The sequence below is a fragment of the Xenopus tropicalis genome, chromosome 1 (genome assembly GCF_000004195.4).
Source record: "Xenopus tropicalis strain Nigerian chromosome 1, UCB_Xtro_10.0, whole genome shotgun sequence".
Lineage (NCBI taxonomy): Eukaryota > Metazoa > Chordata > Amphibia > Anura > Pipidae > Xenopus > Xenopus tropicalis.
In genome coordinates, this window is record NC_030677.2 from 192,597,546 (window position 1) to 192,622,268 (window position 24,723).

Below are 24,723 nucleotides of genomic sequence, written 5' to 3' on the forward strand. Positions count from 1 at the left end.
CCAAAGCGATGTATCACTGAAGTGCTGTCAGCCATCCCAGGCCTTTTTGAAGAGGAATTCAGGCAGGACTGGATCATTATCTCCCTTATGACATTGGGTTGGTTAACAGCTCTGAAGACATGTTGGGACTGCACAGGTTATTGCAGCAATGGTCTCTACTGGTGGGTGCAGGGATTTACTTGCACTTATACATACACTGTATAATAGCAAAGACGGAAAGAAAAGGGCAAAAAAGAGGAAAAAGCAACATCCCCTCTACTTATGTGGCCATGCCACGAAAATGATGTTACATTAAACCCCCGTGCTCAGATTAAGTAAAAGGATAAGTAAACCTTTAAAATAAGTTTATGTAAAATCTAAGCACTTTTGCAATTTACATTGATTATTTTTTTTAATTACAAGATATGTAGCAGGTCTGATAGGGAATTATATAAGGAAGACATTGGTGTAATAATAATAGGACTTATCCATATGACATGCTAGAGGAATGACCTGCCACAATATCACATCACATGTTAGAAGTCTGTTCCAAACCTCTGTGCCATCTGCACTAAAGCTGGCCCTACATGGGTAGTATAGCCTAGTAATCTAATGGGAAATGGATCTAATGGGAAAGAGGTAAGGTTAGCAGCAGGAACAGAGATAACACAAACTGCCCTTATTATTTTACTTATTAAGTCATCTAATGTTACTTCGGGGCATATGATTCTTTACAAATCATGGTCTGACAAAATGAAGGCAGAAATGCGATTGAGTTGCGGATTACTTATCCAAAGCTTATGTTGCTTCCCAGTCCTATTCTAGTCTTAATATGTGGGCAGAATAGGGAGGCAGTGTAGGGAGGGTGGAACTGTTGTGCCTATATAAAAAATGTTTATTTTTTCCCTGCAAAATGACAAAAGCCTTCAGCTTGCCATATCAACTAGCTGAGAAATCTAGTGCCAGAGCTGGGGGTGGGGGGGTGGCACATGCCTAATAGTGTATGATCACGACTGCAAGCCAATCGGATTGGAGACAGGGGAGGGGAGAAGTACCTAGGGCAGCTCCGGATATAAAATGCAACTGTCCTTTTCAGATGTCCTAAAAGTGTCCCTGATTTTTTTATATGATCCGGTGACTTCATAATATTCACCCACTGAACCCATACACAGGGGTCTGTACGTTATATGGGAAATACAAAAAGCTGCACCTTACATATTATAATCGACCTTTCAACATGTGTGATATGGCAAGGAGTGGTATTTGTACTGTATTTATCATTTGCCATCGCCCTCTCCCTTGGGTCTTTGTTCTAGTGAGTTTCAATGCAGAGAGACAAAAGGGAGACAAGAGGATGGAGGCTGCCAACTGAGCTTACAATCAAATTATCCAAGTACTGTAAGCAATCCTGCCCCACTACAGACAGTTTCATAGTATTCCCCAATCTCTTTTAGGGGGAAAGTGATGGTTTATATTCCTTATATATAATTATTATACTTCTTATAATTCCCATTTGTTCTCCCTCTCATCTTTTTTTTTTTTTAAATACATTTACATACAGTCATTTTATTTTTATTTGGTCAAACTCAAAACTTCCATCCGACACTCGGCAACTTATTTAACCCTGCTGTACCTGCTAAGCAATAGGTATTTTGCATAAAGAAATCCCAGAATTTTATTGTTGCTGTGTTTGCAAGATGATACAACTACGGGCAATGCGTCAAAATTAATGCAATTGCGCATGCGCTTTGTTGCAAATTGGTCCAGTTGACGTAATTTCCAATGATCGACATACAAGTGATGCCTAAGCCCTATTCTTTACATGCAATTGTGCTGAACCCTGAAGCTACCACCTGGTCTATTGGTGCGGGTAGCCGCAGGGTACCTCAGCGTGAATAGGCGCAGCAGCACTCAATTTGGAACAAAAGGCAGGACTGAGTAGCGGTAAGCACAACTATACGGAGGTGCAAGGAGCGCATTTTGATGCAAGTACCTATAAGGAATGGGGTTTAACACACAACTCACTGGGGGACTGCAACTGCTGTGGTTAATAGGGTTGCCCCTGTCCAGTTTTCACCTTGACAGCGCAGTTTTTCAAAAGGCTGTCTGGGTCTTCTTCTTGTCTTTTTTGTAAACATGTTCTTGAGGTATCTGACTTCCTCTCGTTTAGGGCTGCTTCACGTTAGGGCACGAGTCTGCTCAGTTCTATCCTCTTCCCCTCCCTCCTCCTGCTCCCCCTCCCATTAAAATGCATAAGAACTCACTCGCCCCTCCCATAAGAATGCATAAGAACTCACTTCCCCTCCCTTAGGAATGTGTGATCTGAGCTACCAGTGGCTATAACTGCAGCAGGAAGTTACCAGGACCAAGCAAAAATGGCGGCTGCTATCAGAGGGAGATTCTAGGGCTCTTTACTCAGGTGTGGTAAAGCTTTCTGTGGAATAAACATAGCGTTCTAGGTGGCACTAATGTGGCAAATCTATTGGCAGTAAAATGCCAAAATGACTTTCCTTCTGCTTTAACATTCTGCAAACTGGGCAGAAACCCTCCAAATTGCATCTGGCAGATTCAATAACCCCGCCTCTGATGTCAACACGCAACCAGAAAACATCATCACGTGATGACATCTCGCACTGATGTCGCGGGTTAGCGTGATGACATCAGCAATGCACAGCGCCAACACCCATTTCTCTGGGTTTTAAACCCGGGACAGGCGGCAACCCTAGTTCTAAATGACCCCTAAAATGTCATTCTGGCTGTCTGCATTATTACTTTAGTCAATAGTAATACAGATATAGGAATACAATATTCCTATACAATATAGGAATACAAACAGCCAGACAGATACAGCTTTCAATAGAAATTGCCTTTAAAAATAAGACCATAAATGTGCCACGAATGTATATGGGAAATAGGCTTTATTGTGACAGAGTTTCTGACTAGTTTCTGAGTGGAATTCCACTTTACGGCACAGAGCAATCAGCAGCGTCGGAACAGAATGAGGAAATAGGAGCAGCCACCAATCAGCATGGCGGTTACACTGCGGCTGGGACACGCCTCCTGCATGTTGCTAGTGGGAGTCCCACAGGCGGAAGGAGCTGCTGTGCCATTCATTCCCGGGGTTCCGCTCTCACCGCTGCCTTCATGACTTGTGAGGTTCGCTCTCCTTTCATTTCAGCGCACACTGCACCTTGTTTGTTGGATATTAGGCTCGGCAGCTGTGTGTGTGTGTTACCTCCATATCCGCTGCCGGATATTACGCAAATAGGAGTTTTGGCTGCAGATGCAGAGAAGCTGTATATCCTGCCCAGGATCCTGTGTTTGGGGGTTTTAAAGGGAAAGTATTTTCAAATAACTTGAGCATTAACAGTGGGTCCCAGGGCTGGGCATGTCATATTCTTGTGTTTGGACTGAATGGCAAAGCTCAAGACTTCCTGGCATGGGATGCTGGGAGTTGTAGTACAGTTAGGTCAGGAGATCAACAGGTTTACTTTCCTATACTGTGTGTTTGGCTCATACTGAGTCGCACTCTATCTATTGCCAGGGGAATGTTTGTTCAGCCGCTAATGCGGGGTTAAAGTTCAGGGGAAGCCAATATACAGCATTAACCTTCTGGTTTATATAGTTACATAGTAAGGGAGAGTCAAAAGTCCATGAAATGCCGCAGCCTCTGAACCAAAAGACAAGGCAATACAAAAGAACTTTATGTATGTATTCAGTAGTTTAAGGGCTCTGGCACACGGGGAGATTAGTCGCCCGCGATTTGCCGAAATCACGCCGCCGCGTGTGCCATCCCACCGGCGACTTACATTTTCGCCGGTGGAATGGCAACTGATGGCAACTCGGGGAGATTAGTCGCCCGCAAACAGGGAGATTTGTCGCGGGCGACTAATCTCCCCGTGTGCCGGAACCCTAAAGGTGGCCATACACGAGCAGATCCGCTCGCTTGGCGATGTCGCCAAGCGAGCGGATCTTCCCCCGATATCCCCACCTACGGGTGGGCGATATCGGGGACCATTTAGGTAAAAAAAATAATAATCCGATCGTTTGGCCCTGGGGCCAGACGATCGGATTATGTGGGCGGCAATGGGGCAGTCGGATCGGGGACCGCATCAACGAGCCGATGCGGTCCCCGATCCAACCAGATTTTCTAACCTGGCCGATCGAGATCTGGCCAATTTCAGGCCAGATATCGGTCGGCCAGGCCGCTCTGCTCTCCCCATACACGGGCCGATTAGCTGCCGAATCGGTCCAAGGGACCGATATCGGCAGCTATAGTCGGCCCGTGTATGGCCACCTTAAGGGTGAAGACACACAGAGCTGCTAGTAGCAGCTACTTGTAGTGGCTACTAAAATAGACAATGCTGATCATTTACTGATAATTGTCTCTGTGTTTTAGCAGAGGCAATTCTCAGTATTGTCTATGACAGGGTATTTTCTGGCATTTAGTAGCCATGGAAAAGTAGCTGCTACTAGTAGCTCTGTGTGTCTTCACCCTTAGGGTTCCCCCGTGTCAGTGTGGGCGATTGCGTGTAGCTGGGTAGGCTGGGAGTGCCGCATGTAGTTATTTCCTAAGGGCTGTGGCAGACGAGGAGACTAGTCGCCGGCGACAAATCTCCCCGAAATACCATCCCACTGGTGAGTATGTAAATTGCCGGTGGGATGGCAGACATGGAGCCGCAATTTCCCCGAAATCACAGAAGTCGCCTTGAGAGGTGACTTCCACGATTTCGGGGAAATTGCAGCGCCACGTCTGCCATCCCACCGGCGATTTAAATACTCGCCGGTGGGATTGTATTTCTGGGAGGTTAGTCGCCCCCACGACAAGGGAGATTTGTCGCAGGCGACTAGTCTGCCTGTCTGCCACAGCCCTAAAAGTTGCACAAACAAGTAAATTTCAGAATAGTATCATTATAAGCTCATTTTTGCGGCCAAACTAGTGCTTTGCAGTTAAACTTGTGGTAGTAAATGAGCCCCAAGGAGCTGGCAACTCGGCATAATGTAATATTTCTTACAGTCTCTAATTGCTGCATGTTTAGTACGTACAGGATCTCCTACCTTAAGTCTACTTAAAAAATTATTACAACAGTAATTAAATCCAATAGGATTGTTTTGGCTCCAATAAGGATTAATTATATCTTAGTTGGGATCAAGAACAAGGTACTGTTTTATTTTTACTGAGAAAAATGAAATCATTTTTAAAAATGTGAATTATTTTATTAAAATGCAGTCTATGGGAGATGGCCTTTCCGTAATTCAGAACTTTCTGGATAATGGGTTTCCGGATAAGGGGTCCAATATCTGTACTGTATTTAGTACATACTGTAGCAACACAGGCCCAACATTCTGCTGAACAATATATGCATTTATAGAGAGGACCAGGTAGCTCAGTAAGCAGAGCAGCGATGCTTTTCTGTTATTGCTATGTTGGTTCTGTGTGATTCTGATTTTTTTCCTCCTATTTCGCAGGTTTCGGTGCTGTACTTTGCCAAGAGTTCTGAGCTAGCGGGAGTCCGTTCTGAGACTTTAACAGTATCGCAAGAAATCACATCTCAGCAACTCTGGGACCAACTTGTCCATTCTCACCCAAGGTATAATACAGGTATCAGACCCCTTATCCGGAAACTCATTATCCAGAAAGTTCCGAATTACGGAAAGGCCATCTGCCATAGGCTCCATTTGAATCAAATAATTCACATTTTAAAAAATGGTTTCCTTTATCTCTCTAATAATAAAACAGTACCTTGTACTTGATCCCAGCTAAAATATAATGCATCCTTATTGGAGCCAAACCAATCCTATTGGGTTTAATTACTGTTTAAATAATCTTTTTAGCAGACTTTAGGTAGGAGATCCAAATTACGGAAAGACCCCTTATGTGGAAAACCCCAGGTACCAAGCATTCTGGATAACAGGTCCCATACCTGTATATGGATATATACGGTTAATGCATAGCTTAACCAGTTAATGGAAATACCCTGATAACGCTCCCCCACCCCATGTTTTACTGTTCCCAAATGCCAGTCCCTACTTAAAAAATAAAATGTAACCCATTTAAATGTCTCTTCCACTTCCCTTTTGGGAAGGGGGCACACCAGTGTACTAACCCCACTACAAGTATGGGACCTGTCATCCAGAATGCTCAGGACCTGGGTCTTTCTGTAATTTGGATCTCCATACCTTAAGTCTACTAAAAATCATTTAAACTTTAAATAAACCCAATAGGATTGTCAGACTCTCTTCCTTACATGTGCTGCAGTAGCTTAATGCACAGAATCATCCTATATATATTGATAATGGGTGAGTGCAGATGGGCTCTTGTTGTTCCGTAATGGAAATACTTTGCTTAATGGGGTTTTGTTCTAAAGCCTTTCTTTCCTTTAGTCTGTGTGCAATACGAGACCAAGTGGTTCTCGCTGTCCGTCAGGAGTATGTGCCCATTGGGAACGAGCTGCTGACCCTAAATACAGGTGACGAGATTGCAGTTATTCCACCAATCAGTGGGGGCTGATTTGTTCATCAGGTATGACTAACCGGTCTTCTCTATTTATTTTGGGCTCCAAAGAAATGGGAATTTGTTTTTTTGCCTTTACTTACCCATTAATATGTAGAGGAAGTGAGATACTGTGGGAATAATGCTAAAAGGAAGTCATGGCACATTTATCTTTTCATATTTTCCCCCAAAAATAAAGATAATATAACAATCAATGCAGTCTATGTACAGGCCAATTCCTCAGAAATATGATCATTCAGCCATGGGGTATACATGGGGGGATTACATGATTGGACTGAGCCGGTCAAATGGACTACAGCCTAAGAGAACTGATGCCATGGACGGGATGCCGCATCGCTTCCTTATAGCTGATGACTTTATATACAGTGGCTTGCAAAAGTATTCGGCCCCTTTGAACTTTTCCACATTTTGTCACATTACAGCCACAAACATGAATCAATTTTATTGGAATTCCACGTGAAAGACCAATACAAAGTGGTGTACACGTGAGAAGTGGAACGAAAATCATACATGATTCCAAACATTTTTTACAAATAAATAACTGCGAAGTGGGGTGTGTGTAATTATTCAGCCCCCTGAGTCAATACTTTGTAGAACCACCTTTTGCTGCAATTACAGCTGCCAGGCTTTTAGGGTATGTCTCTACCAGCTTTGCACATCTACAGACTGAAATACTTGCCCATTCTTCTTTGCAAAACAGCTCCAGCTCAGTCAGATTAGATGGACAGCGTTTGTGAACAGCAGTTTTCAGATCTTGCCACAGATTCTCGATTGGATTTAGATCTGGACTGTGACTGGGCCATTCTAACACATGGATATGTTTTGTTTTAAACCATTCCATTGTTGCCCTGGCTTTATGTTTAGGGTCGTTGTCCTACTGGAAGGTGAACCTCCGCCCCAGTCTCAAGTCTTTTGCAGACTCCAAGAGGTTTTCTTCCAAGATTGCCCTGTATTTGGCTCCATCCATCTTCCCATCAACTCTGACCAGCTTCCCTGTCCCTGCTGAAGAGAAGCCCCCCCAGAGCATGATGCTGCCACCACCATATGTGACAGTGGGGATGGTGTGTTCAGAGTGATGTGCAGTGTTAGTTTTCTGCCACACATAGCGTTTTGCATTTTGGCCAAAAAGTTCCATTTTGGTCTCATCTGACCAGAGCACCTTCTTCCACATGTTTGCTGTGTCCCCCACATGGCTTGTGGCAAACTGCAAACGGGACTTCTAATGGTTTTCTGTTAACAATGGCTTTCTTCTTGCCACTCTTCCATAAAGGCCAACTTTGTGCAGTGCACGACTAATAGCAGTCCTATGGACAGATTCCCCCACCTGAGCTGTAGATCTCTGCAGCTCGTCCAGAGTCACCATGGGCCTCTTGGCTGCATTTCTGATCAGCGCTCTCCTTGTTCGGCCTGTGAGTTTAGGTGGACGGCCTTGTTTTGGTAGGTTTACAGTTGTGCCATACTCCTTCCATTTCTGAATGATCGCTTGAACAGTGCTCCGTGGGATGTTCAAGGCTTTGGAAATCTTTTTGTGGCCTAAGCCTGCTTTAAATTTCTCAATAACTTTATCCCTGACATGTCTGGTGTGTTCATGGTGTTATTGCTCCCAATATTCTCTTAGACAATCTCTGAGGCCGTCACAGAGCAGCTGTATTTGTACTGGCATTAGATTACACACAGGTGCACTCAGACCAAAGGGGGCTGAATAATTACGCACACCCCACTTTGCAGTTATTTATTTGTAAAAAATGTTTGGAGTAATGTATGATTTTCGTTCCACTTCTCACGTGTAAACCACTTTGTTGGAATGTGGAATTCCAATAAAATTGATTCATGTTTGTGGCTGTAATGTGACAAAATGTGGAAAAGTTCAAGGGGGCCAAATACTTTTGCAAGCCACTGTAATGGGAGCAGTAGGAATCCACACTGAAGACCAGTCTAGTTCAAGTTCCTGTTGATATGGCAACCCAAATCCTGCACCTCCATGGTGTATTGACCTTGGGCGAATACCCTAGCAAACTGTTGTGAGACCAACCTTCAGCTGACTCTTTATTTATTTATATACTTTTTATATATGGCTTCTGGCTTAACATATTGTATTGGGATAGTTTGTTCCCAAAAACATTGTTTTGGGACACTATAAGAATTTGGAGCTGTTCCTATTGTCAGTGTTAATGTATAATGTGATCCATTACAACATCCTAGGCACAAGTCTAAACTATACTATAACTAAACTGTAATCTTTTCTCTTGTAGCTGAAATGAATGAAGATGCAGAGGAGCCTCAGGAATTCATTAAGATAACACACAGCAGACTGTCAGCTGATGAAGTCTCCCAGTTAGTTACTTCTCCTTCTTGTGGGGCTGTTTCCATCTTTATTGGTAAGTGCCCGATACACTGTTATGGCACATGAAATACACTCTTTAATATGCAAGTATCAAAACTTGCTGAAACCGGAATACTGTCATGGGAAAACGTGTTTTTTTCAAAATGCATCAGTTAATAGAGCTTCTCCAGCAGAATCCTGTATTGATTTTTTTTTTTTTTTATATTTCATATGGGGCAGCCATATTCTTCATTTCCTAGGGTGTGTCAGCCATGTGACCTGTGCTCTGATAAATTCTGCGCTGCAAATTGGAGTGATATCACCCCACCTCCCCAGCAGCCGATCAGCAGAACAATGGGAAGGGAGCAAGATAACAGCTCCCAGTAGGTATCAGAATAGCACTGAATAGTAAGAAATCCAAGTCCAGCTTGGGACTCCTCCAGTTACATGGGAGTAGGAGAAACAATAGGTTACCTGAAAGCTGTTCTAATGTGTAGCGCTGGCTGAAAGCTCAGACTCAGGCACAATGCACTGAGATGGCTCCTACACACCAATATTACAGCTACAAAATATATATTTGTTGGTTTAAGAATAAAATTGTGGTAGAGTGAATTATTTGCTATGTAAACAGTGTAATTTAGAAATAAAAAGCATACCAGAAAAATCATGACAGAATCTCTGTAATATATAAAGCAGGCATGTCAGTCAAACCAAGGAAATGCTTTATTTTTCAGGTAGTACAAGAAATACCTTTGATGGGAAGAAAGTTGTTCGGCTGGAGTATGAATGCTATATACCCATGGCAGAAATGGAAATTAAGAAAATCTTCCTAGATGTAAGGCGGCAATGGCCACATGTGAAGCATTTGGCTGTTCATCATAGACTTGGGTTAGTATATAATGAGCCGATTAGCTGCCAAAAAGATCTGTGGTTAGAGTATAGCAACAAGTGCTGCCCAACCTTGGGACTCTTAAGTTGTTGTAGAAGTGAAATGGCCTACTGACCGTCAGAAGGGGCAGTGAGCTGTTCTTCATCAGCTGAAGGGGCTTCCTATAGAGCAACATGTAGTTCCTCATGTGCGTTCAGAGAAACCATTTTTAATTTCCAACTTGCTGTGGTTCTTGCAGTTAACTGTGGGAGGAGAAGGTAGTGAAACAGATGCCCAATGAACTCTGTATAATGGATTTCTGCTTATTTGTATGCCAAACAGACATCATAACAAAAAGCCCAGCTCATCTGATTGCAGGAAGTAGTGTAGAAACAAAACAAGAATCTGTTAGTGCTTCGTAACAAAAGCAATGGCCCCATCAATGATTTTATCACATTTCTGCTTTTAATTAACAGACTGGTGCCTGTGTCAGAAGCTAGCGTGGTTATAGCTGTTTCCTCACCACACAGATCTGACTCTTTGGATGCTGTGAAATATTGTATAAACAGGTTAAAAGCAACAGTGCCTATCTGGAAAAAGGTAAATTCACAGACACGACACATAGTTTTAAACCAACAATTATTACAGATCTATCTGGTAGACAGTGGGTATAAGTCCATTTACTCATTATCAGTTACTACTTATCTCGCTCTTTTGCCGCCCACCACAACCCTTTACCAAGCCAAAAAGGCTCATTTACGCCTGCAAGTGTAGTGAGCAAAGTGCAATCAAGCGCAATCGCCATGTTTATTTTTACAGTGCACCATTTTTCCCCCAGAAATCTGGTGTAATTGTGAACCAAACAGATTACCTTGACGCAATTGCACAGGCTCTGCCACAGTTGCTTCCGATTCACCAAATAGATGCAACTGCACATGTGCTTCGTCACAATTTGCGCAACTGCGCAATATTTCGGAAGTTTGCTGCCATTTCCCGTGTTCACTGGCATCACTTCCACTGTTTGGCGTATGAGTGACATGTGCGTTGTACTGTTTTGGCACAAGTGCCCTGCACCTATTAACACAGGCCACTGAGGGAACCCTGATGCAACTGCCTGGTCTGGACCTGGCAGTAGTTTCTGGGTTCTCCTGTGTCAAGAGATGCAGAAGCACAGGATTCAGAACAGAAAGGACTAACTACAGGAGCAAGGAGCACATTTTGACTCAAGTACCTTTAATGGAAGTGGTTTTATATGCCACTGACTCCGGGGGAAAGTGCCCACTGCACTTGCAGATGTAAATGAGCCCTTAAGGCTGTTACTGTAGATGCCAAGGCTATTTGAGTTGATCCAAAGTGTTAACATAGAAGGTGAAAAAACTGAAGCACACATTACATTTGGATTATACCCACAGGAAGTCTATGAAGAGGAGAGCTACTCATGGAAAGAGAATAAAGAGTGCTTTTGGAAAGACCAAGATGAAATATGACTCAGATATATGATTTATACCTTCAAAACCAGCCCAGGAGCATTTAGTAAATCCAAAGTTTGTATATTTCTCAGTGTTATTCAATGATAAACGTGCTAGGTTCAACATTCTCTGTGATTTTTAGTGATTTATCCATTAAAAATTCTTACTGTTGGGCTCGTGTATTTATTGGCCTGTTCCTCATGCTTCTAGCACCTACATTCATGTTATTATTGACATGGTTGTGATGAGCTTGCCTTTCCTATGGGACTCAGCATTTCAGTGATTACCGTTAATTTAATTTGTCTTAAATATAAAAATATGAAGAGATCCTACTGCTTCCAGAGACCATTAGCTGTATATTTCCATGAAGGAGTAGAAGCCACCCTCTCGCATTCCCTGCTATGAAATGTTCCTTAGAGCTCAAAATGGCAGCAATTATGTCCATGACTTATACATCCAAGTCAGGGTATATCTGTAGTGATAAGTTAAATTAACTGGACTTGCTGCGGTTTTTCTTCTGCTGGTGTCTGTGCTTCGTTCCTGTGTTGGCTTTAGCTTATTATGCTATACTACTTGCCTATGTAATGCATCTTATAAATGCAAAAAGGGAAATATAAGGCCTCACCTTGAGTATGCAGTGCAATTTTGGGCTCCAGTCCTTAAGAGCTGGAGAGAGTGCAGAGACTGCAACTAAACTGGTAAAGGGGATGGAAGCTTTAAGCTATGAGGTTAGACTGTCAGGGTTGGGGTTGTCTCCTCGCAAGAGGCGCTTGCGAGGGGACATGTGTACGCTGTACAAGTACATTAGAGGGGATTATAGGCAGATGGGGGTGTTATTTTTTTCCCATAAAAACGATCAGCGCACCAGAGACACCACCCCCTTTAGGTTAGAGGAACGGAGCTTCCATTTGAAGCAGCGTAGGGGGTTCCTCACGGTGAGGGCAGTGAGGTTGGGGAATGCCCTTCCTAGTGATGTGGTAATGGCAGATTCTGTTAGTGCCTATAAGAGGGGCCTGGATGAGTTCTTGAACAATCAGAATATCCAAGGCTATTGTGATACTAATATCTACAGTTAGTATTAATGTTGGTATATATAGTTTATATATGTGAGTGTATAGACTTTTAGCTTTAAAAACAAAATCCAACAATTATGAAAATTTTTATTTTTTTTGCACTAAAACTTATGAATTCAAATTAGGGCTTCCAAAACTCTAATATTCGACACTTATTAAGAGCAAAAAAATTAAAAACAAACTTCAAGGTAAAACTTTGGCATCTAAAAGCTTGCGAGTTCAATGTGAGTTTTCAAAACTTTTTGAGAGTTTGTAGACCCATTGAAAATGATGAGTAGAATACAACTTTGATGCAGTATAGTTTTTTATTTGGTTGAGTTTTTTTTCATTCAAATTCTTTAATTAATTAATTATTTGCTTATACAGGTATGGGACCTATAATCCAGAATGCTTGGGACCTGGGTTTTTCCGGATAAGGGATCTTTCCGTAATTTTGATCTCCATAACTAAAAAAATTGCTAAAAATCATTTAACCATTAAATAAACCCAATAGGGCTGTTCTGCCCCCAATAAGGGGTAATTATATCTTAGTTGGGATCAAGTACAGGTACTGTTTTATTATTACAGAGAAAAGGGAATCATTTAACCATTAAATAAACCCAATAGGACTGTTCTGCCCCCAATAAGGGGTAATTATATCTTAGTTGGGATCAAGTACAGGTACTGTTTAATTATTACAGGGAAAAAGGGAATCATTTTTAAAAATTAGAATTATTTGCTTATAATGGAGTCTATGGGAGATGGCCTTCCTGTAATTCAGAGCTTTCTGGATAATGGGTTTCTGGTGCCTAAATGAAATCCTACGGGTGGAGGGAAGGTGGAATGAACTGTATTACGCCACACAATGAGAATTCCAGTCACATGAACTATTTATTTATAAAACATTTTACAAAAGAAAAGCTGCATATTATTGTTTCAAGTTTTCATTACAAAAGAGTGTATCATACAGCACCAGTTTTATTCTACAGCAAAAATGATTTTTATTTTGTGAGAAAGAATATACTTCTTGTAAACCACTTGCTTTGCTCCCTAGAAATGTGCAAAGTTCAGCTCTGAAATAACCTCCATTGTCTGGCAGGAGTAATGCAATGCTGCTCATATAGGTGGTTGGCCAATCACGGACATGAACAGAATGTATCGGGGCAGCTGGGCCCTATTTATTCAGGTGCCTTATTACATGGTCGCCCCCTAGAGTCACAAGTAGGGTTCTCTTAATGGGGTTGTTCACCTTTGAGTTAACTTTTAGTATGGTGTAGAGAGTAGTGGTCTTCATTTTTTATTGTTTGTAGTTTTTTAATTATTTCGGATTTTGTTCGGAAGCCATCCAGCTTGGAGTTTCAGCAGCAATTTGGTTGCTAGGATTCAAATGACCTTAGCAACCAGGGTGTGGTGTGAATGAAAGACTGGTATATGAATAGGAGAGAACCGGAATTAAAAAAAAAAAAAGCTGTATAAAGTAACAATAACAATAAAACTGTAGTCTCACAGAGCAATAATTTATTTGGCTCAGTGGTCAGTGACCCCCATTTTAAAGCTGCACAGAGTTAGAAGAAGACAAATAATTCAAAAACTATAACAAATAAATAATGAAGACTAGTTGAAAAGTTGCTTAGAATTGGCTTTTCTATAACATACTAAAAGTTAACTTTAGTCACTCTTATCCAGGCTAATTTGCCCCGTGGCTAGACTCATCCAGTGTTCTTAGTAATTCCAAGAATTTTATTTACATTATTCACAATGTACATACATTTCAGTTCACTCATCTGTCAACCCACCTGGATTTTCTGGAATCTCTTCCAATAGGCTGACAACATCTCTGTTATTTATTGTGACTTATTGTGAGGAATATGTCAGACACAATTTCACATTATCTTTTATGGCAGTATATGTTGGCCAACATTGCAATGACTGCTCTCAGCCCTGTAACCAGTGTCTGACTGGGGTGTCCAGGGCTCACCGGTACTGCCACCTGGGGGCCCCCTATCCCAGTCTTAAGCTTCTGCTCTTTCTAGGGTCCCCCTCCCCCTGCTGCACACCACGTACCTGATGAAGCCTGCAGTTGGTATATGAATCCCTTTTCATGCTAAGCTATGCTCTACCCCAGTGCCAACGTCCATTTATTAGACAATGCTTAGACAGATGGGGGCTTGGGGATAATATAAGGAGAATTACAGGGACAAGAAACAATCTACTGTCAGGAAAAGGCAAGTTGCAGTACCTTTCGAGAACCAAGCCCTGCAGCACAATTATCTCTATATATTGTTTGCTCATAATATTATTTTCTTAAGACAAATATAAAGGTAAAGTGTCCCTTTGATAAGTGTATTTCAGTTCAATCCCTGCTTGGTATACAAGCACACACACACAGTTGTGAACCACTTGTCTACAGGAGATACAGGATGAGTTTCTCATTGTTGATCTTTTTTTGATCATTGTCTTGGCTTGGAATGGTACCACCTAGGTCCCAAGGTCAGTAAAACAGCCATTCAAGGTATTTGTTCAATGTACGGTTGCACGTACATCACTATTCAGTCCACAGAAAAGGGGTGGCAGAAGTGCAATTTATAAGAAGTAAAAAACTTTTTCAAAATAGTTCCATAACCCAGAGCCGATTTGCCTACCTCCAGAGAAGCTAGCGTTAGAGAAGGATTCCATATGCACGACGGCAACGCAAATGAACACGGAACATTATTGGATTACATATCCATAGCAAAGTACCCCAGACCAGCTAGCAGTGATGGCACAAAAAAACCTCTAAACTGCACTGCAGTGTTTCTAGATTCTGTAAAAAAATCCTATAACTTATCTGAATCATTAAAAAATATAAACGTCTTTAGGAACCCGCAGTCATTGAGTGCCAGGAGCACAGCGGCAGCATTTGTGGGCAGTTTCTCTATGTTCTACTCCCCCGAGGATCAGTTCAGTTGCGTTGTCTCTGCTATTTCTTCTTCCGTTTTCTGAAGTTTTTGATATTTTCTTTTGAAGAAGCCGAGCTGGAAAAATAAAGGTAAAATAGTGGTCAATGAGGAGATGCAGTTACTGGGCAGTCTCAGTCAGAGACAAAAAACATTTGGCCAGTGTAGCCCGGTCTTAACTCTTTGTAAGTTGTTAAATTCCTATAAAGCCCTGGGCTACAAATGATATTCCAGTAATGTGATATGCGATAATTCTGTTGGTTTCAAAGTTATTTCCTAAAGCTCCACATTGAACAGGACCTTTTTGTTTGCCCACACTGATGACACACATCCATACACTAAGCAGGTGTGCAGAAAAGACCCTGATTAGAAGACTATTAATTATGAAGCTGGTGTGGGACAATTCATCTTCATTGTTATGGAGACGCTGTACATTTGTCTTTGTACTATAGGCCCTATGGGAGGCAGTAAGCTTCTGTGCACCCTGTACCCACCAGCACTCCCTACTTTGTGTGTCTGAATGAGGGTTGGGGGGATGCCTATGTGCCATCCCCAGCCCGTAACCCATGAATAGAGGCAGTGCTATATTAATGCAAAACACGCAGGTCCTGTACCAGACCTACATCCATGGACACTGACAGCAGAGCAGGGGGCAAAGTATGAAAAACGTCACTTACGACTGCTTTTTGCACTTTTTTTACACCCTGTGCCACTATTCATAAAATACTGCGAGTGTGCACCCTGCCTGAACACCAATTATACAGTTTATATTTAGTAGACTTCTATACACCCTATTGAACTGAGGTGAATAAAAAACCTATTATGGCCACAAATAGTCACACTTCCAGCCCTCTGGCTCATAGCACCTAATGGTTTAAAAAAAATGGTGATCTGTTGGTATCTCTTATGTACAAAGACACTGCTGGAGACAGAACCTGGTGTTCACGATATTGTACTTGTGGGGCTGAGCAAGATAATTAGCAGCAAGCATAATGATTCTCTGTTATCTCCATATTGTGGCTATGTCAGTAATCTTTTGATCTCCAACGGAGACTGAGGTCATTCATTCATGGTGTAAGGCATGGTTATGTACAATAGCCTTCCGTTGGGAGCACCATGCTTCATTCATGCTGCTAATAATGAATAAGAGGTACCTTCCACAAAAGGGCAACTAGCGCAGCTAAAAGAACAAGCCCAGCAATGGCACTTCCAATCACAATGCCAATTGGAACTTCTGATTTCTCTCCAGGCTTTGTTATTGTCAGGGGGATCTGCAGGAAAATAGGGAACAGTTGCAGATCAGCAGACTGGCAAGATTAGTCAGTATCATATAGAAAAATAGCATATATCTCACTGAGCAATGTACAGGCATTCCCAGCAGTTCTAATTATGTTTTAAAATTTATTAATACTTAACAAAGATGGCATCTCTAGTAAAACAATATTGATGTTCTGCAGACATAGACCCCAAGTGCTAATAACACGCTGGTACAATGCCTGTCCCTTATACATTACAATAAGGTATCACTTCCCTTTATTGGGCCGATTTAGTGGATAATGGCAGTGCAAGAAATGGCGTTAACTTTGGGGGGCTGAGCCCACACCTGCAAATATATTTTCGGGCTCCCAACCTTCCCCTCAGGCAAAATCACAGTTGAGCTGCAGCATGAAAAAAATCAAGGGAGATCCATGATTTTTTATTTTTTTGCATTAATCGTGATTTCGCCCAGGCCCCCAAGGTTACACCAATACTTGCACTGCCATTATCTTGCATGTGTCGGGGGTCACCCCTGGGCTCCCTACAGAGGAACAGACCCAGGGTCCATCTCTAGATACACCACTGAGTGCAGACTGCGCAGAATTCATTCTTACCATTGCGTCTTTGTTGCTGATGACGAATATTTCTGAGTCCATTGTTTCAATTTTTGCATTTGCCACTAACTCTATAGTCTGGAAATGTGCCTAAAAAGCAAAAAGAAACCACCACTGTGACTATTACAAATATTCAGTATTTTACTAATACAATTCTTTGGCACAATAACATTCTTGGTTGTACTAATGTATCTGACAGATGCAACACAGTTTTAAACTTTTCCCAAAGTCCCCAAAGGTGCAAGGCTTGTAAATATAGGTTGAAGAAATGCAGATCCAGCCTAACACACGTATAGGATCCCTTATACCAAAACCCATTACCCAGAAAGCCCCAAATAACGGTAAGGGCATTTAGCAGGTTATGGATTTCCTAGGAGACAGTCCCTGTTTATACAAATGTATAAAGTAGGATATGGACAATACTACCACAAAAATCTGTTGGGGGGGGCAGCAGGGGGTCCACCAGTGTGTTCAAGTTGACCTGTATTGTTTGTTATGTAGGTGGCAGGGGGTGGAGCTTCTTATTTATGATAAAGCACACAAGCTCCCATTTACTGTATATTGTGCAAGGGAGCTTACACTCTGATGTGGGCACAGTGGGTAAATAGTGCTGCTCTTTAAATGAACTTAGACCCTGTCAGTGTCAGATTTTCTTTGCAATATTTCTGTTTGGGGAGGATCTATGTGGGGTGCGAGTAGATCAGATGGGACACATTCCAATAATGTTTCTGACAGGCAGGAACTCGTTCTAATGAATCAACACATTTATCAAGGAAGATCCCCGAGTGAGATTGTGTTTAACTGCTCTGCAGACAAAGACCATTCAGCTCCAAGGGTAGTTAGAGCTTTGCAGCAGCGCTCAGCCCTATTCCCCCCTCTTATTCTTATTATTCCCTGCTGTAAATTACAAATTAGCCTCTGTATAATATTTGAAAATACATTTTTGAAAACAAACTGGTAAAATTCCTGATATTGGCCCCAAATTTTTAGAAGCCGTGACTATTATGTAAATCGGTGTGTGGAATAAATAGCGTGTGATAAAGGTATCTTTATTGCAAGGAATGGGAAAAGGAATATAGTGCTTTTTTTTTTGGACCCTAAGGGGCACATTTACTAATCCACGAACGTCCGAAAGCGTCCGAATGCGTTTTTTTTGTAACGATCGTTATTTTTGTGATTTTTTCGTCGCCGTCGTGATTATTTCGTATTTTGCGCAACTCTTTCGTCGCCATTACGATTTTATCGTATATTTTCCGTGACTTTTTCATCGCCGTCGCGAAAAATTCGGATTGGTTTTTCCGCCGTTTACTATAGTGCAATATGAAAAAATCGCGACGGGGACGAAATAATCGCGCAAAATACGATAAAGTCGCAACGGCACCGAAAAAGCCGCGACAAATACGAAACAATCGTGATGGCGACGAAAAAAAACGCTAAATTTTTGTTTCCAATCCGTTTTTTTCCCATTCGGATTCGAGGATAAGTAAATGTGCCCCTATGTGTCCAAACGTGACTCGGTGCCGCTATGGGCTGAATTCGCACTTACAGCTGCAAACGTTCCGTTCCAGATTCTGGTAGAGACATTTACATAATAATCTTCTCGGAGCTGCAGGCCTTCCAGGGAACATTGGATGGCGGCACAGCGGGCGCTCTTACAGTTCTGTAACACAAACAGGGAAGGGCTTATTAATATAGTGCTGCTATAGCAATACTAAAGGGAAGGCACATTTTTAATAAATCTAGGGGAGGTAAAAAATAATCTTGTATGTACTGTATGTAATCCCTCACTCCATGCAGCCCACTGTATACCTGCCCTGACCCCCACCTTAACCCTTGAGGGTGCAGAGATTTGGAGTCTGAGCAGGGGGCAGCCATTCACACTGGTTAATAGAGCATACAGTACTGCCCTGCAATAGTAGCTGCCTAAAGCTGCCCATACACACACCAATAGCAGCTGCCAACTCTGCATTTTCAGATTGTGTTGCCTGCTTATCACCTGTCTATGAGGAACCTGGGACTGTCTGCCCATCTGATATCTGCCCGAAAATAGGCCACATATATTCTGTAAGGGGGTTGGTCAATGTTCGCATTTGATTTTTTTTCACAATTGAAGTTTTTTAGTGAATTATGTTTGAAAAACTCAAATGTCTTGGAAAATGGGAAAAAAAAATCTGAAAAACTTAAATTTAAAACATCGGCATCTAAAAGCTTGCGAGTTTATGTAGAAGTCAATTGCAGTTGTTCTAGGCAAAGTCAAGAAATATTTTCAATTTGATATTTTCGAGATTTTGCAAAGTCGCAAATTCAAGTTTTTTTATTCAAGCGAGTTTTCCTTATTAATAAATAAGCAAGCGTTGGAAATGCGAGTTTATTCGAATTAGAAAAACAATTCACAAACTCGAATATTGATAATTAAGCCCATAAGTGTGTGAATAAGGTCCTTGTCTCTCTGTTTCCCACTGGGCCAGTTATTGGTTCAGCCCAGTTTGGCCCTGCACATGGTAGCAACTTGTACAATGATCTCCTTGTTTGGCGACCGCACCAAATGAGGGGATCTTTACACTTTCCCTTGTTAAGTAACATATCTCATCTTCTCTGGGATCACTTCTTTATTGTCTGTACTGGAATAAAGTTGTGAGGAGAAGCGCTCATCTCATTGTGGGTATGATGCTCTGGTGAGGCTCCAATAATAAATTTTTGGGTGGGGTGAGTGGTTTTATACCCCCTACAATACCCTCATTCCTTGTGCTCCCCATATCCCTATGCAAAAGATCTGCTTCTGCCCTTTGCCACTCAGTATCTCTCTAGTAAAGTTAATGTAATAAAATACACTACATTTTCACAGGTGCAGTGACCCACAACAGGTAGTATTTGCTGTTTAAAAGCAAACATCTTATTGGTTGCTATGGGTTACTGTACCTGGGCAAACTTAGTTCCATTTTATTACATTTGGGGGTTTATCCCTTCTTGGGCCCCATGATCTTTGCAGCTCCCTGCAACCCTAATTTTCCCGTCTCCTACCCAAAGCCCTGCAGGTGTTACTTACTCCACTGAAATGGGAAATTACGGATGCAAAATTTGTGTCATTTGTAAATGGTGTGCCAGTTGCCCCGCATCATTACGAGTCTAGGGCAGGTGGGCAAGAGACAGATCTTACAACTGTGCAATGAATGTGCGGTCAATTCAAACACAAAGAGCAAATGGGATGCTATCATTTAACTGTGTTCAAGGTGTAAGTACTAGGCCCCTTGCACCTTATAGTGTTATGATGTACACCTATTAAGCTAGAAATAGGTGCCTTTTGTATCTGAACTGAGGATTGCCCCCCCACCCCCCGGTGTTGCTTTCATTCCCTAGCAGCCATGCACGCCTGCCCAGAGACAGATACAAATAAAGATATAGTACAGTAACCTTACCAACTCATTTTTAAGGTTCTCTTCTTTGAATGATGTTTCATATGGAATTCTTCCTATGTGGTCAGGATTTATATTCGCATTGCAAGAAACACCACTCATCTAAACACAAAAACAAACAAACCCTTAATGTTTTAGATCCTAAATAAAAATCATGTGAATACAAACTGAATATGAAGTTTGTTTAGAACTCTAAGGGGCAGATTTATCAAAATGTGAGTTTTATTCATTCCTTTGGGAGTTTTAGAAGCTAGGGTGAAAGTTCACCATTTGATTAATACACATAGGAATGAGTAGAATGTGGGTGAGTTTTTATTTTGGGTTAGGCCTGGATTGAGAAGGGACAGGTGGTTGCGGGTCAGAAAGTTTCTGGCCTGTACATCACTAGCCTCTATCTACATCCCTGCATTGAATGAACAAATCTTCCAGCCAGAAAGACCCCTTACATCAGTCAATAAAATGTAATGTAAGTGCAAATACTGTAGTGTTGTACAGCCATGACCCGGAAGCTTGGTTCAATTCCTTACCTGGTCTGTTTGGACTGAAGTGATGTACAGCAGAGGATTGTTTGATTTTGTGAACTGTGGCACATTAATGGAGAGAAAAGCTGTTTTTAGTGGAACTGTTCCAGTGCTAACCTAGAGAGAAAGAACAGAAATTGTCATTAGCATTGGTGATGGGCTGGAGTGCTTCATTGTACCGCTTTAATGTACATGGCCTTTAAAATACCCTCCTAAGAGTCCATATTACAGTCCCAATGTACTATGATACAGTCATTCTGGGATGTGCATTCATCACATTATCGCAATCTTTTCAACTGTTCAACATAATAGGTAGGCCAAACAAAGGACTAAAGCTCAAGACCATCAGAGAATTCTCTAATGCATACTTTATTCTTTAAAACCAAGGCCTCACTAAGGTAAAGGCAAATGCCCTTAAGTTCTCCTAAGATCTAAAGGCATTAAAAGATTTAAGCCCTCTCCAGGCAGTGATGAAAATAATGTGAATAAGTCATTTAGATAAGATGCAACTGTCCAAAGTCAGCTGAAAGGGCTAATGGTGGGCCTGTGTCCATAAAGGCCTTGGGTTTATGCCTCTTGCACCCATTCGCTATAGCAACCCTACTAAACCTTTCTTCTACAGCCGATACAAAGTGATTGTAAGTTAGATGCAATGTATATATTCCGCAAAGGGTGATGCTGATCAGTAGGTCACCTTTGTAGTTTCAAAATGATCTTTTTAACCTTACATTGTAACAGCTTTTAGTCTATCTCTGTACGTATCTGTACAAAAGGGCTTGTATCACAATGATTCCTTACTTACTTTTACTGAGAAATTGAATTCTAGCCCAATATCATCAAACTTGTTTACCACCGATGGGATATTTAAACCAGGAAAGACTTCATAAAAATTTATGTTGGCCTCCCTACGAAACAGAAAAACGTATGTTCAGTACAAAGTCTAACAATGAAAAGGACCAATATATCATCATACTGGAATAGTGTAACGTACAATGAGGTTCCTATAGGGCATAGTGTTGTACTAGCACTCTATACAGGCCATGTGAAAGATGCATCTCCTCATGCTGCACCTATGGAGAGTCATTACTGACCACTTTCAACTGGACAAATCCATGTCATATCACACCTACATCTACACCACTTGTAGAAATCCAAAAAATAGGAAAAAAGCTTCAGCTGGTTTACTGAAAAACATTTATTGTGGGTATAGTGTACACTTGATAAAGGGTATTGACCCGAAACATGTTGTGTTACCACTACAATAAAAAATAAAAGTTTTTTAGCAAACCTGCTGAAGCTTTTTTCCTATTTTTTGGATTTCTACAATTGGTTGCAGCACAGAGCAACAGCTAGGAGTTAAAGCTTTTGTTCGCAAGTATTTTATAAGTTCACCAAACATTTTTTATTTTTATCTACACCACTTCCACTGGTAACTTTCTATGGGATTATGAAAAAAGTCAAAAAACCCATCACATCCAAATTATGGAAAGACCCCTTATCTGGAAAACCCCGGGTCCTAAACATTCCGCATAATTGATCATAAACCTGTAATATGTCTTAGCATAGTAACCAACAGTGAATATTCTGGAAAATTTCATTTATTTGCTTCTGGACTTATGTGCAAAATGAGAACTGCGCTATAGTCTCTATAGTGCCCCCTATCCACAATACATAAAAAATAAATGCGATTTAGGAGTATAGCCCATTGGAACTCCATTAAGCTCAAGTGCTTCCTATTATTATTTACATCGGAACCTACAGGGCTACAGCGGCCAAAATAATTGTTCTAGTTATATTAAAACTGCTAATTTGTTATATTTTAAGATTTGCCTGGGATTGATTGAATTAAGGTGTTCTTAAGTAGAAGTGATTAACGTTAAATACTGGCAATTTTATTCAAATTTGAACTCGAGGTTTTGCCCCAAGAAAATCAAGCTTGATATTTTGATTTTTCTGAAATCGAATTTTGGAGATGTAAAAAAAAAAAACTTGCAGAAACTCGGCCGCTGAAACCTGGGGCGTTTCTACAGAAGACATTGGGAGGGGCATTTTCAACATTCAAATGATTTTAATAATGCAAGAGTTTCTAAAAAGTTAAATATGTAAAAAATCTATTGGACAATTTTGTGGTAATATTTGTTGTGATCAAGTTTTCTTACTGCCCATTCATGTGATCAATTTTTCTGATTGATGTTTTTTTTTTTTTTTTTATTAAAGTGCAATTAAATGTAATGTTTGGATGTTTATACAGCCATACCCAATGAAACTCTGGTCAATAAAATGCATTTTCCCCCCACTAATCTATCTATACTTCCCCCATACATTATACTGCACATGAATAAAGGGTTGCACCTTGTAAGGTGGATTTCCGCATCATACTGAACTGGCAAAGAAATGTTGACTGAATTGTCGTTTTCCCGAGCTTCTCTGCTGTCACTGAAAAACAAATATCCATCCAATCAATTACAATAGAAGATATATATCACATGGGATGTGTCCTAGCACAGGGCAAACCTGTTATTTGGATACATTATTGCTCTGTATTCTCAATAGACTCATTTGTAGAGATATGTTATCTCCTGGTATCTTTCAGAATCATTGTCAGTAATGTATATACACAAGGAACTCCTCACATGATCCAACCCCAAATGATCATCCTCTAGAACTGGTAACATTAGTGCTTGTGAAGCAGTACCGGAATTATAAGCAAAAAATAAACAACTATTACACATACCTCATTGTCTGGAAATAAATAAAGGCTTTATTCTGCAGATTGTTCAGATTGAAATCGAACCAAATGTCGAATATAACCTAAAAGTACAAAGAGAAGGTCCTTTTTATTCACTCAATAGTATACCTTTTTGCAATAAACCTGGGATAAATTAGCAGTCTCCTTGCACCTCCGCATATCTTTGCTGAGTGTTGATGTAAAAAGAAAAAACCATAATGCATTGGGACTATCAAACAGCCAATCACAGCCCGTATTGGCAGCCACTGTGACATTTTTCATGCTTGTGCAGCTCCCCAACATTTCTTACATTTGATTGTGGCTCAAGGCTAAAAGAAGGTAGGGACACCTGAATAAGTAGCTAAACCAAAGTCAAACCCTTAAAGCCCTAAACAACAGAGGGCAACACATTTAATGTTAAATTATGGTTTTGGAACAACCCTGATTCAGGCAAATGGTTCTGTCTCATACTTCACTTTTATTAGGGAATAATAAATTATCTATAATTTTCTGTTCCCCAAGTTCCACCTGTTCCTGCTATCTAACATTGGTGTTGGAAATCAATCTTACAACCTTACTTCACTAGCACCCATTGTGCACCCATGACTGATATTTCCATAAATCTTACTTTACCTTTTGTCCGTCCTTAAGAAAAGGAAAACCAATCAAGCAGCTGACTGAATTTTGTGCATTACCAACTTGGCATAACACTTCCGTTCCATCCCTCTGTAACAAAATGAAAATATGTCAGCCATAGTTTGCCGGCAGCGGCTGCTCTAACATAGGTGGTGGCTTTCAAATAAAGAATAACACATATGTACATTAGCAATAGCAATGAAAGACCAGAGACTTACTGGAGTTGTAGAGGATGCAAAGAACAAGTTCTCTGAGAAGACAGCGTTGAGCCTTGTGTTATAGGCATTCTCCTGTTTGTTGGTCACTGTTACTTGGAACAATAAGCGCCTGTCCTTCATACTCACAATGTAGGGCAGTTTGCTGTCAGACACAAACAGATCAAAGCAAAATAGTTGGTGCATCCACAGTGACAG

General features: G+C 41.1%; 3 protein-coding genes across 5 annotated transcripts in view; 2 read left to right on the forward strand and 1 right to left on the reverse strand.

Annotated features, from left to right (window-relative positions):
* The first annotated feature begins 3,044 nt into the window (after window positions 1-3,044).
* On the forward strand, window positions 3,045-11,324 carry LOC105945135 (molybdopterin synthase catalytic subunit). Of its 3 annotated transcripts, none has more exons than XM_031894237.1 (7): window positions 3,045-3,130; window positions 5,449-5,570; window positions 6,364-6,502; window positions 8,746-8,871; window positions 9,551-9,704; window positions 10,161-10,284; window positions 11,097-11,324. In XM_031894237.1, the coding sequence occupies exons 4-7, from the start codon at window positions 8,751-8,753 to the stop codon at window positions 11,169-11,171; spliced, it is 474 nt and encodes a 157-aa protein (XP_031750097.1). In that variant the 5' UTR covers window positions 3,045-3,130; window positions 5,449-5,570; window positions 6,364-6,502; window positions 8,746-8,750; the 3' UTR covers window positions 11,172-11,324. The 3 variants fall into 3 exon arrangements, with proteins under 3 accessions (XP_031750097.1, XP_031750090.1, XP_031750101.1); XM_031894230.1 differs by having other exon boundaries at window positions 3,049-3,135; XM_031894241.1 differs by having other exon boundaries at window positions 3,087-3,135; window positions 5,449-5,581.
* mocs2 (molybdenum cofactor synthesis 2) lies at window positions 3,049-11,324 on the forward strand. Its single transcript, XM_031894245.1, has 7 exons — window positions 3,049-3,135; window positions 5,449-5,570; window positions 6,364-6,502; window positions 8,746-8,871; window positions 9,551-9,704; window positions 10,161-10,284; window positions 11,097-11,324. The coding sequence occupies exons 1-3, from the start codon at window positions 3,124-3,126 to the stop codon at window positions 6,488-6,490; spliced, it is 261 nt and encodes an 86-aa protein (XP_031750105.1). The 5' UTR covers window positions 3,049-3,123; the 3' UTR covers window positions 6,491-6,502; window positions 8,746-8,871; window positions 9,551-9,704; window positions 10,161-10,284; window positions 11,097-11,324.
* Window positions 11,325-13,663: 2,339 nt separating this feature from the next.
* Window positions 13,664-24,723, reverse strand: part of itga2 (integrin subunit alpha 2) — a 62,978-nt gene continuing 51,918 nt past the window's right edge. Inside the window, exons 20-30 of the mRNA XM_031894257.1 lie at window positions 24,529-24,670; window positions 24,308-24,400; window positions 23,681-23,757; window positions 23,299-23,382; window positions 21,749-21,851; window positions 20,953-21,063; window positions 20,429-20,527; window positions 18,559-18,672; window positions 17,013-17,102; window positions 16,296-16,412; window positions 13,664-15,219 (exon numbers count right to left, since the gene is read on the reverse strand). Of these exons, the coding sequence (XP_031750117.1) occupies window positions 15,142-15,219; window positions 16,296-16,412; window positions 17,013-17,102; window positions 18,559-18,672; window positions 20,429-20,527; window positions 20,953-21,063; window positions 21,749-21,851; window positions 23,299-23,382; window positions 23,681-23,757; window positions 24,308-24,400; window positions 24,529-24,670 (1,108 nt within the window). The 3' untranslated portion in view covers window positions 13,664-15,141. The remainder of the gene's footprint in view (window positions 15,220-16,295; window positions 16,413-17,012; window positions 17,103-18,558; window positions 18,673-20,428; window positions 20,528-20,952; window positions 21,064-21,748; window positions 21,852-23,298; window positions 23,383-23,680; window positions 23,758-24,307; window positions 24,401-24,528; window positions 24,671-24,723) is intronic.

Bases quoted from the DNA above. Each gene is read 5' to 3' on its own strand.
- mocs2 (XM_031894245.1), top strand. The intron at 5,571-6,363 runs GTATAATACAGG...TCTTTCCTTTAG, and splicing joins CTTGTCCATTCTCACCCAAG to TCTGTGTGCAATACGAGACC.
- LOC105945135 (XM_031894237.1), top strand. From the start codon at position 8,751: ATGAATGAAGATGCAGAGGAGCCTCAGGAATTCATTAAGATAACACAC. The intron at 8,872-9,550 runs GTAAGTGCCCGA...TTTATTTTTCAG, and splicing joins GGCTGTTTCCATCTTTATTG to GTAGTACAAGAAATACCTTT. The intron at 9,705-10,160 runs GTTAGTATATAA...TTTAATTAACAG, and splicing joins GCTGTTCATCATAGACTTGG to ACTGGTGCCTGTGTCAGAAG.